General features: G+C 36.7%; 1 protein-coding gene across 3 annotated transcripts in view; it reads right to left on the reverse strand.

Annotated features, from left to right (window-relative positions):
• Window positions 1–1631: 1631 nt before the first annotated feature.
• Window positions 1632–12426, reverse strand: part of SOX5 (SRY-box transcription factor 5) — an 866928-nt gene continuing 856133 nt past the window's right edge. For all 3 annotated transcript variants that reach the window (XM_030321940.1, XM_030321944.1, XM_030321939.1), the window contains 3 exons: window positions 9861–10034; window positions 3730–3946; window positions 1632–2133 (listed from right to left, as the gene is read on the reverse strand). In XM_030321940.1, coding sequence (XP_030177800.1) covers window positions 1830–2133; window positions 3730–3946; window positions 9861–10034 — 695 coding nt within the window. In that variant the 3' untranslated portion in view covers window positions 1632–1829. The remainder of the gene's footprint in view (window positions 2134–3729; window positions 3947–9860; window positions 10035–12426) is intronic.

Raw genomic sequence — 12426 nt, forward strand, 5'->3', positions numbered from 1 at the left:
TATTTACTGTCTGATGCCTCAGCACAAATAATGGCAATTGACTTTAAACGATTTTGCGTTCATTTGTACAAGCCCTATAACTGTCGTGGCATTTGGTTGGCAAAATCTAAACAAGTGGTTCTGTCACCATCAGTTGTCGCTCTATGCACATACTCTGCTGGAACCAAAAATTGGCCTTCAGTGGATTCCTCTTACAGCGAGTGAAGAGTCGTAGCGACGCTCACTAGGTTCAGCCCGGCTCCATTTTGTTGGGCTGCAATGACTTTTAATCAAATCCTGCTCTTTATGGTATGGGATGCACATGGCCCACAATTGTGAAATGCAAATGGCCTCCGCCTCATTTCATGGAGAGATGAAAAATACCTTATAAAATCATCAGTTCCATTTCCTGATCAGGAAAGGATGGAATGTTGAAGAAATAAGCTAATTCTGTGTTCCTGGAAAATGGCCAAATATATTCAAGGAAAACAATGATTGTTTTGCTCGAAGTTATCAATAGGAAAAACAAACAGAAATCATTAAGTAGCAAACATTAGTGGAACCAACTGATCAGGAAGAAGGGACATCTGGGAACAGTTTGCTAGTAGCTTCCATGTTATACGTGCACACCTCTATTACACAGGGCCGCCCAATCCATCCAATAATCATATTAGAAATTTAAAAATATAATTTCTGAGCCCTATCTTGGTTGTCATTTGAAGTGCAAAGTCAAGGTCAAGGTTGCTTCCAGACCAGTCACTTAGGAGGATGTGGGATTTCATCCCCAGATGTGGGTTTAACTCACAATGGTTCAATGTTATTCCTATTAGTACCATAATCACACACATACATACACACAAAAATCCAAGATCAGAAAATATTTTTTCTCTAAATTTCTTATGTCTCTCTCTCTCTCTCTCTCTTTTCACCTGAGAACAGCACCTACAGTTTCCATTAAAAAAAAAAAAAAGTCAAATCTCACCAGCTGCTGGTATTTCAGGTTTTCCAAGGGATTGTCTAAGATATAACACTGTCCTAACTTAAGAAGGAACAGGAAAAAGGAAAGGAAAAAAAGGAACTGGGTCAACACTTCAGTACAAATTTGGCACTTGCTCAAAGATGTAGTGTGGTGTGCAATAGACAAAGAAAGTCCTCTGAAGAAAATAATTGCTTATTTTGTGGTGGATAGCAAGGAAGTTAAAAACAGGCTCTTTTTCCCTCTTCCCCCCCATGCACAGACTTCCATCTTTAAAGTATAGAGATGGAGAAGGTGGAGAGAAGTAAAGAGAAATTCATCTTTCTTTTTTTCTGTCAGGTGCATTACAAAAAAAAAAAAAAAAAGAAAAGAAAAAAAAGGAAAAAAAAAAAAAGGAAAGGAAAGGAAAAGGAAAAAACCCAGAAGCCCCAAAAAACAAAACAAAACTTATTTCTTTTTAAAAATTGTAGCACAAAACAACAAAACACATTCACAAGCCACTTGTTGGCACTGTGTACCTGAGTGAGAATTTCTAGAACATTGTAGAACAAACAGCCATAAAGTTTATTAAAAAAAAAAAAAGTTGACGGGTAAGACTTCAGTGCTTGGATGTAGCAGCTGAATTACTGGCATTATTTTACCCATAGCTTATTTCAATCTCTTGTTGTTGATATTGTTGTTTGCTTGTATTTTTTTTTCCTTTCCAAGCCTTTTGAGGCTGAGGTCTATTAGTCAGCTGATGTCCCAACTATTTAAGACTAACAGTTAAAGTAACAGTCAGTGTATGAGAAAGTTAATGTGCTTGGCCACTGGTAAGGATGAACCAGCTAGGGCTTCTTTAAGTCCTAAGGTCACAACCATTTTTTGACCCTTATCAGTTGGCTTGTCCTGCAATATGGTTTTCACTGTCACTCCCATAATCTACATCTGGATCATCTTCTTCCTCATCGAACTCATCATAAATTTCTCCGTTGATGTCCTCAGCCTGTATCTCTTCTTTGATATGTGGCTCCTCTCCTTTCACACCATAAGTGCTCTGGATAACGGGCATCCCAGGCTCGGGGCTGCTAGACACGCTTGAGTGCTCCGAGGGCAGGTGAGGGGAGGGCATTCCAGCCATGGCGATGGCTCCAGGGTATACCACACCAGCAGTGGCGATGGGGATCTGTGCTTGTTGCCTGTCAGAGAGGAATTCCCAAAAATACACTGTGGGTGAAGGGATAGTCAGATGCAGGCTTTACTGTATAATGAATCTGCTCAGCTTGTCCAGTTCTAAACTACTGATTTTCATCTATTGCCCAACATCTAAAAAATGGTATCCTACTGTGATTGCAATAACTTACTTGTGTGTCATGCTTTATAGGCATTTACATGGGTTACCCACCTGATCCTCAAAATAATTTTTATTCCTATGTTCCCTTATGCAAAAAACCTGAGGTGTAGAAAGATTAAACAGAAGAACCTCAGTCCTTGACCCCAAGTTCAGTTTTCCTTCACTATAACACTCAGCTTTTTAGAAATAAAGATAATTCAATTTTAATGGGAAAAAAAAAACCCTAAAATATGAGAGCTCTCAAAATAAAACTTGACTGCTTGGAACTCACCGGAACTGAACAGTATCACATTGTCCACTTGGTCCCTGCAGTAGCTGGGGGGACAGGAAGCAGGGTCAGCCTCGTGGGTGCACAGCTCTGCAGCTGGAAAGGGCCCTGGGCTATGAAAGATCCTATGCTTGCTTTAAAGTTGTTGCCACAGTCTTGAAATTCTTAACTTTTTAATAGGAACCCCACACATTTTCATTTTGCTGGGAGCTCCTCAAATTATGTAGCTGGTCTTAGTGGGAAGAGATTAATAGATAATAGATAATGATCATTTCTGCCTTCTTTCATTCATTCATATGTGCTCCTCAGCAAGTGTTGGGTTTCATGCTTGGCTTTGAGAAGAGTCGCGCGTCGGGATATAAATCATGGGCCAATGGACAGAGCAGGCAGACTCTTTCAAGGGAACAGGGTAGAGCAGACTTTATAAGTCTTTTCTAAGGTATCTTCCAGCCATTTCAGAACGGTATTTATTACTATAAGCAGCTGTTGGGATCTTACTAACTTATGTTCCAGATATAAGCAACTTTATCTCTGTGCTTTCTGAGAAAATTCTGCAGAAGCAATGATGTTGCAGTTAGCCTAATATGATACTGTAGACAGCCTTGCCATAGGAGGCAGGGTAAAACCTCCTGAGAACTACACTCTTAGTTTGGAAGACAGCTTTCCCATTCACAACCCTGTGGTGCCCTAAATAGAATCCCCACTTTGTGTGATCTACAAAGGCCACATACGTGCCTTGATAGCCCAGAAATCCCCCTATATTCAAAAGTGAGTGTTTCTTTTGGAATCATTTTTATGTTGTATTTCCTTAACAAAGATGTTGCAGAATTTGTCAATGGGAAGCCTTGGAAGTAATGAAAACCAACAAAGAAAAGAACCGATAATACTTCTAAGTTGTTAATGACAAGCTTCAAAATTATTTACTATCAGATATTTTATCTTCAAGCCAGCGGGAGTAAAGCTCACACTAGAGCCATTGTTCTAGGAACTCGGGGTGGCTTCATATGGATGTATTCTTTTCAGGATCACGTGGGGGCCAGGCTAATTTCTGAAAATACATTGAGGTCAAGTTCTTTTTCAAAATGCTGCTTTACAGCTCAACGAATATGGTTCACATCCCATTACGCATAACAAGAAGTGTTCCCCATGAAAAAATGACGGAAAGGTCCATACCCAACATTGAAGTATTGCCGCATTTCCTGCCGCCTATTCCGCATGATTGCCTTGTATTCACCGATGCGCAGCTTTTTGCCATCCACGAGGCAGGTGCGCTTTGGCCTGGGCTTGTATTTGTAGTCAGGGTACTTCTCCAGGTGCTGTTTGCTGAGACGGGCTTGCTCCTCATAATATGGCTGTTTCTCTAGGTTTGTCATAGCTTTCCAGCGAGATCCTATGAGGAAAAGAAGGTTAGGATTCCAATTTGCACAGCTGCTAAGGACAAGAAAATAAATCTAAAATAAAAATGTTGGCTAAAGTCCAGAAATACATAAAAATGTGTTTGATTAGTGAACTATGACTCAAGAGGTGAGATCTCACAAGAACAGGGGTGTTGGTGGCTGTGTAGAGCAAACTGTGTACCCAAAGTTACAAACACTGGCCAATATATTTTTTTTTTTCCTGGCTGGAATGAACAATTTAGCCAAAAGCGTATATATTTACTTAAAAGCTCACAGCTAATGTTAAGAATACATCTTTTATTTCCACATTAGACCATGATCTAATTCAACTGTGACCTGAAAAATTATGCAAAAACTTATTACATATTTTCAATCTGTGGCTAATTATCTAGTTAGTATTTTTAAGTGGGGGTGCATTACTTACTACAAGGGTTCCTAACATATATAATTCTTCTCAAAATGTTTAAGTATGCTTTCATGAGTGATTGCATTTAAAAATTCATTTCATTAAAACTTAAATTACAAAAAATTATATTAATGAACATGCACCAGCTAACTACCAGGTGCTAGGTAGACACTGCGCTAAAAACTTTACATAAGTTGTCACGTTTTTAACTTTCATCATAATCCTGTAAGATAGCATTTACACCTATTTCCATAAATGAGAAAACTGAAGTTCAAATACACAAAGTAACTCGCCCAAGGTCACACAATTATTAAATTACAAATCTGTGACTCAAACTCAGGTATTTTTTTTTGTTTTTTTGGTTTTTTTCAACGTTTATTTATTTTTGGGACAGAGAGAGACAGAGCATGAACGGGGGAGGGGCAGAGAGAGAGGGAGACACAGCATCGGAAACAGGCTCCAGGCTCCGAGCCATCAGCCCAGAGCCTGACGCGGGGCTCGAACTCACGGACCGCGAGATCGTGACCTGGCTGAAGTCGGACGCTTAACCGACTGCGCCACCCAGGCGCCCCACAAACTCAGGTTTGATATAATTGAAAGTATGCTACAATGTATGTTTTTACATACCTATAACCACCTGCTATCTGTGACTTAGCAGAGGTCAGAATTACAATAAGTATGTAAGGGGTAAGATTTTTCTCTTAATAAATCACTTTCAATAATATATAAAGATGTCACTTCTCGTGATATAGTTTGCGTTAATAATGTCAAGCCAAATTGGTGTTCTCCGTCTTTTCACTTTTGATTTTGGTTTGGACTCAACTAGGATTGAAAAAAAAAAAAAAAAACACACAAAAAAAAACAAAACAACAACAACAACAACAACAACAACAAAAACCAGAACAACAAAAGAAAACAACAGTTAAAAACAGTTATGTTAATTCTCAATATAAACGTGATTTAAATATTTGATTCTATTAGTATGGCTATGCATAGTAGTAAAAGAAGTAGAAGTAATAATTTTTTTTTGTATTAAACACGTGAGGAGAATCTGTGTGTAGATGAAGTGTGTTTATCAGGAAGTAATCAGCTCAACTCTACTCAAATGCACAAGGATCAAAATAACTGGAATTGTGGGTTCTATACCAAATACTTAACAGGCATGGAAGCCTTTACCTGCCTTCCAAAGTCATCTAAGCAAGATCTTCAGGCTTTCGAATGGGTTCATTACTCAACCAAAATTCCATTTCTCAAATGCAACTAGCTCACTGATGAACCGTTCTTCTCTACAAATGCAGAAAAGTCCTCAATATGGGCTGTTTTATTTATTAAAGGAATAGAGTAAAAGGGGCAATATCTCTTCCCTTAGAATTTTTTCCTATCAGAACAGATGTTGCCTGGGTGGGTATATCCACATAGGTGTTACACAAATTTATAAACAGATTTTTTTCCAATCTAGACAGCCAATATGATTTTATTCTATTTACTACAGAAATCCAGGTTACAGTTCAAATCATAGAGTTTATTTTTCCATTCCTTTCTCAAACTTGTGTTTCAATGGCCACATCCTAAATTTGTAGGTACAATCTCAAACTCTTTATTGCCCAACACTATTCTCTAGAGGTATTTGAAACCATCATGTTATTCTCAGGGCAAATATAAATACAGGTAAAGCTATAATACCATTGAACAGGGTCAATTCTTTTTGGGAAGTTTCTTACAAGTATGTATAACAGAATTTTGAACCTCAGATCAGGGAGTGTAAAAGTGAGCTTACCAGAAATAATTTACTTCATAGTTATATAAATACACTGAAAAATGACCCAGGATGGTTGACTTTAAAATTCCCTATCTTTATCACCAGGCAGAACCAAGTAACTAGCATCCTCAATTAGAATAGAAATTGCTAATGGTACTTCTCAATGTCTAAATGTTCCATAAGCTCAAAAAGGATATGGTTTTCTAAGGAAAGGGAATGTTTATGCCTTACTGTAACCCACCCTGGAATGTGAGAACTCTTTTTAGATTTCCTACTATGTGCACCATGCTGTATTAATTACCGGATACACAGTGTGAATCATTTTGTTCCTTATCTTCCTGAGGCTCATATTCCAGTGGAGAAGAAATACATTAAACAGCTAATTAAAAAAATTTATTATTTTAATTATAAGTGGAGAAAGTACAGGAAGCTATGAAAACATAAGGAGTTGGGTCAATCTTTTGTAGGTCAGGAAGGTTTTGTGGAAATGATTCCTATAGGAATCAGAGAGGGAGAGCTTTCTATGGAGGAAGAATAGAATGGTCAGGCCTTGCAGTGGGAAGGAGGATTAGAGGAACTTAAAGACAGTTGATCTGTCTGAAATGCAGAGGAAAAAGGGATATATATATATATATATATATATATATACACACACACACACACATATATATACACACACATATATAGGATAAATAAAAGATACATATTTATATAAAGATAAAACAGATACATATATAATAAAAGATGTGTAAATTCTTAGACAAGCTGGCTTCTAAATCTGGCATGAACTGGAATCACAACATATTTAGACACTTGATAATATAATTTCTCCGGAAGTATCACTGAATCCTAAATTACATTTTAAAAGATGGCCGGAGCATAGTTCTAAGTCTTCTTAAAATTAAGAATCAAGATAGTGAAAGTGGTGCCTGTACTTGGTAAAATGGCCAACTATGCTGTTTTATGACCGTGCGGAACAAATGGTGTTTTGGTTGGTGGCTACTGCAGTTTTCAGTTTTGAATACTAACTTTTGAATAACTAAATGACAAGTTTGGTGTTGGTTTTAATGGCTTTGCAGGTACAACATCCACTGTACGTAGCTACGATGTAAACATTGAGACACACTGGATGTGAATGGTAGGAAAGCATTTTAGGTATCTCCAAAAGAGATGGAAACATCTACTTGATTTAAGATGTGGCTGGTTGCTTACCCTGGACCACGTACAGGGAGTAAGTTCTCCGCTTTTTCGCAAAAGCCTAGCCTTTTACAATGAAAAAAAAAAAAAAAAAAAAACAAAAACAGAGAAGGACTTTTGGGTATTCCTCCTGATGACAAAGAGGAAGATTCAATAAAAAAAAATATGATGTTCATAATAAGAAAAATAAAAGTCATGAAAGTGCTCTTTTCCTTTCTAAATCTGGCGATGCGATAAAAATGAAGAGTTTGAGCTGACTAGCATCGTCATCTCCATGGGGTCTGTAATGAATTTGCACATTTTACTCCAACTACTGTATATCTAATCAGAAAAAGATGTCCCCCATCCCCTGATCTAGCGCCAAACAGTAAAAGGTGATTCCTTATGTTAACAATTTCAGCAGAATGGCTTATTAAAACCAGATTTTAGGGTATTATAAAATGCTTAGAAGCCCTTTAAAATGTCAACTAGGATCCCCAGAGACTACGTAAAATGTCAACCCAGCTCAAACGCCTGTTTTAAGCAGAATGAATTAGCGGCATGCTGTCGGAGGCTGTTATCCAAAACAATCAGTAGAGAGGAAAACATCAAGCTTTCTTTGTACTTTTATATGAAATGGGCCACTTAGAATGATCTTGTGGATATTTGAAGATCACTTATTTATTTGAAGCTAAGACCAAATATTGAGGTCCCAAACACCTCAGTGGTTTTTTTTTTCCTGGATATCTTTAATTAATACAATTCTATTGAAAAGTCCAAAATTAGACAGCACTCTTTTTTCATGTACCCTATTGTGATTTAACTATATGGTCATCCTAATATTCTTTCCTTCAAACCAGAAAGAAACTCTTGTAGCTAGCCACCTCTTTCCCGTAAAGTCTTTTCCTACATCTTCTAAAGTATTTCACATCATCAAAGCTGATATTTCTCTTATACTTAGGATAAAGTTTGAATCAGTGATTAACATTTTCCAGTATTCATACACATGAATTGAATGATATAAAGACAGTTTAAATAATCTCAGTATTTAGTTCATTTTTTCATTTTGACATTTTGGGCTAATTTTGTGATAACTGATATGTTAAAATATGGAATATTTTATTCATTTCTAGAGTTTTCCCCAATGGAACAGATACATTTTTTAAAAATGGAAAATTTCATATGGAAGGTAAAATATGGTCATAAAAAGAAAAAAACAGGTCAGAGATGGTAGCAGCATAAAAATATGCATTTCCTTTTGATCAGTTTAATTTTTTGAATATATATATATATATACACATATATATATCTCCAAAAATATTCCCATTTTCTATATACCTAAAGCTTTACATACTCTTATCTTTTGAGATGACATTAATCTAAAGATTTCAAGATCATTTTAGATGAAAACTGAGACATAAGTTCAAGTGGTTGATGGTTTTTTGTTTGTTTGTTTTGGTCTCGCTACAAATGCATGCTGTGAACTGGATGGCATCTATTACCACCCAGTAACATGAGAATTTGAGAATATGGGAGCATAAAAACACATGTATGTTTAGTAACCACTTTTAGATGACCAGTTCCTTAATGTAAAGGATCAAAAGGAGCACTTATCTGCGTTAAGTACATGTAATTCCAAGTGCATTATGGATTTTAGTAAAGCTTTAGTAACTCAGAGGAATATCACTTATTTGTTGAAGCCCAAATTTACTGATCGAGCTAGGTATTCCTATTCTGTTTTTGTTGTTTAGCTCCTAGCAGTCAGAGAGTAAATAGTCAAAATTTGCTTAGCTCATCTGGTAGCTGGCTATCTGGAAGACGAGCGTGACGAAGATGAGGACGATGACAATAACAGTGATGATGGTGTCAAGTGAACAGCACACACAAAATGGAATCTTCGTTCCTTTTTCTGGGACTTAAACTGGTATACAGTAAGTCTCTTTATAATACTCTTACCTCTCGCCCATATTTTCTGTGTGCTTTAGTGTCTATGCATGTAAGGCAAATATGTACTTTATTATCTCTTAAGTTGAAAGCTGCAATGGTAGGGAAAGTCCCTTTTTACATGATGCTGAAAATGGGCTCAAGGCTACTAAAAGTGTAAATTAAAAACTGCACACACCACATGTTCTTGTGTCCTCTGACATTTTAAACTGATTTTCAATGATAGTACCAGAACAACCATCACCTATGCTTCCATCCCCAGCACATGAAGAATTCTGTAGTTCAAAGGAAAAGAATGAATATGGTCAATACCATTATTACGTAGTTCATACAAAAAGAACTAAGAACTTAGTACAAAAATTTCTAGATTTTAAAGAAGAAAAAATATTGCCACAGTTAATATAGAGGTACACAACTAAATTAGCTATAAAAACTGGGCCCATTTCTCAACCAACATGAAGTGCTCTGTCGTCAGAAGAAAAGGCTCAGTAATGGTGCTTCTTTTTAGAGAAGTAGATAACATGAGCTGCCTGGCCTCCAAAGCCAGTACCTTTCAACAACTGCATAAAACAGAATTGTACATTTATTCCATACATCATGTAACCATCAACAAGTTTCTTACCCAATATCTTGCTGATGTTGGAGTTGTGCATGTCAGGAAAGGCTTGAAGGATTTTCCTTCGCTCATCTTTAGCCCACACCATGAAGGCATTCATTGGACGCTTTATGTGGGGTTCATTGCTACCACGCCCTCTGGATTCTCTATAAATTCTTGACTCCGAGACTCCAGCACTTCCTAAAAATAGGGAACATTGCTTCATGTTAGTGTTAAGACTTTTGGCAATTCTCTTCTTTGCATTACTATCGAATATTTGTCTGTAAAATATCTATTCTAGTATATTAAATATGAATATAACAAGTATATCTGCTAATAGTATTTTCAGTTCTTGACACAGATGCTTGTTTATGAAGTTTCTGATTAAGCCCTGTAGTGGCAATTGTTGTATCTGCATTTTCATTCCATTTCTAATATATTTTTCCTTTTTTTTTTCTTCAATGGACTGTGGACTGTTTCACCATTTACTTTCAAAAGGACACGAGAAACCTGAATACGTGATCTTTGAGGCAAAATGGAAAGAGAACAGTTGGAGTATACCGGTAGGCATGCTGGCATTGTGTAAATATTAAATGGGTGAAGAACCTCAGAAAATTGTGAAACACTAGCACATTTGGCACAATGGACTACAAGTGAGGTTGTGTCTCTGCTACCTAAAGACGGTCAGAACACAGAGTAGTCATGCCCTTTTCCTCTCTCTGAGGTTATAGAAATAAAATGCTGCTAAATAAAACTTTGGGGTGAAAATACAATATAGATAATCTTCTGTAATGTGTTTGGCATTTCTTTGCAATTTTGTGCTGATAAATGCATGAAAGATGCTGATGCATCCATGATAGCCTGCTCCCCAGAAGATATTTGAAAATGGTAGGGAAAAAACAACGAACAGGTACACAACTGTGGTTTCTTAAGAAGTCTACAGCCACATATTTAAGGTGAAAAAAAAATTCATTCCCCTGAATTTTCTCCCTAACATCTAAAGTTATCCGGAGACCCCCTGAAAGTTCCCTTCAAGACTTATGACAATAGAACACGACTGAGTCTGGGTAGAAACTTTGGGAGCTGCATTCATTCCTCCAGGCTTTGCATGACTTTATAGAATAGTTTCACCAGACTAAACAGCTTCTAGAGATACTTGAGTTTAGGCAAAGAAAATCAGGAGAAGCATAAGAAAACACAGAACTGTGATACTAAGTATTACAGGGTTATCTTTAGAAAATATGGAAGAGATGTATTTTGGTAGCATATAAAATGTTTAAATAATTTGGGGATTTCTAGAGCTTGTATCATTAATCAAAGCACTGCTTTTTTCTTCTTTCTTCATACTCCTCTTCCTTTCTTTTCTCAATTAGAAGGAATAGGAATCAACCAGAATTACCCAGACTTGAAGACCTCTATAGCAGCAAACAAAAACACAGCATACCTGTTGGTGGAGTTTCTCATTATTTCTCATTCATAGTATGCTCTTTGGTCTGATGAAGATTGGAAAATATTTTGCATACACAAGCATGACTGAATTTAACAAATAACAGCAGCAAAATTGTTGATGTTTTAATGCTGATTACTATGCTTATATCTTATCATGCTAATACAACTTAAAATTTATGAAATGTCTTATTACCAGTCATTGTCTTTTTTATTGACATAAATGAGTGCTAATATATGGCAACATCTTCCTAAAATGGGTTTGTAACTAGCAAATGATCATTTGCACATCTGCTTTTTCTTGTTCTTACACCTTACAGCAACATAAGCAATAAAATGAACATAGTGTAACTTCATCAAAGCTAAACAAGCTCTTTATATGTACTTAGGCTAGGTTTATCTTAACCAAGTGATGTGGAAAATAGAAGGAAATGATTGGATCCAACAGGCTAGGACAACACTGACTTTTGTTGGATATCCAATTGAATAAGATTCGTTTTGATAAAATTATCTGGCTACCTGGTCAAGTTTGGCTACTTTTGTAGCTGGTGCAGAACTGGACTTAAAAGCAGAATTGGGGACCAAGGTACAGAGGAGACAACTAAGTATGTTGGGGAATTCAAGGCAATCCCCTCTGTCCTAAAGTATGCTTCCTAATGGTTTGCTCTGGTGCAGACTTTTCTACATGCAGGGAACTTCCTCTTCAATAGTAACACATTTGAGGACAGTGCTCTTAAAATGTGTGTTTGGTACTTGACAGTGGAGAGAGGTTCCTAGCTGGGGCTCAAGGTGAGAGGAATAACACTTTCTTCTTTTTCTTTCTTTGCTGTGCGATTAAAATTAGGGTATCAATTTATTAGTTGTCATTTTGGATTTTAGAATGTTCGGAAATGATGCAGACAACAAGAAGGCATGTGAGGAAAGCATGAGGCTGTGTAGCTGGCGTTCTAGTTGGGTTACAAAGGGTAGGGATGACACCGGACTGTACAATAGACAGTATAAGAGGGAAGCGTTTCAAAATGAAAAAAAAAAAAAAAAGAAAGAAAGAAAGAAAGAAAGAAAGAAAGAAAGAAAGAAAGAAAGAAAATCCTGAAGATGTCCACTGAGCCTTGTATTCTGGTCAGAATCTTACAAATGACAACTTGAA

This window comes from Lynx canadensis, chromosome B4 (genome assembly GCF_007474595.2).
Source record: "Lynx canadensis isolate LIC74 chromosome B4, mLynCan4.pri.v2, whole genome shotgun sequence".
NCBI classification, from domain to species: Eukaryota; Metazoa; Chordata; class Mammalia; order Carnivora; family Felidae; genus Lynx; species Lynx canadensis.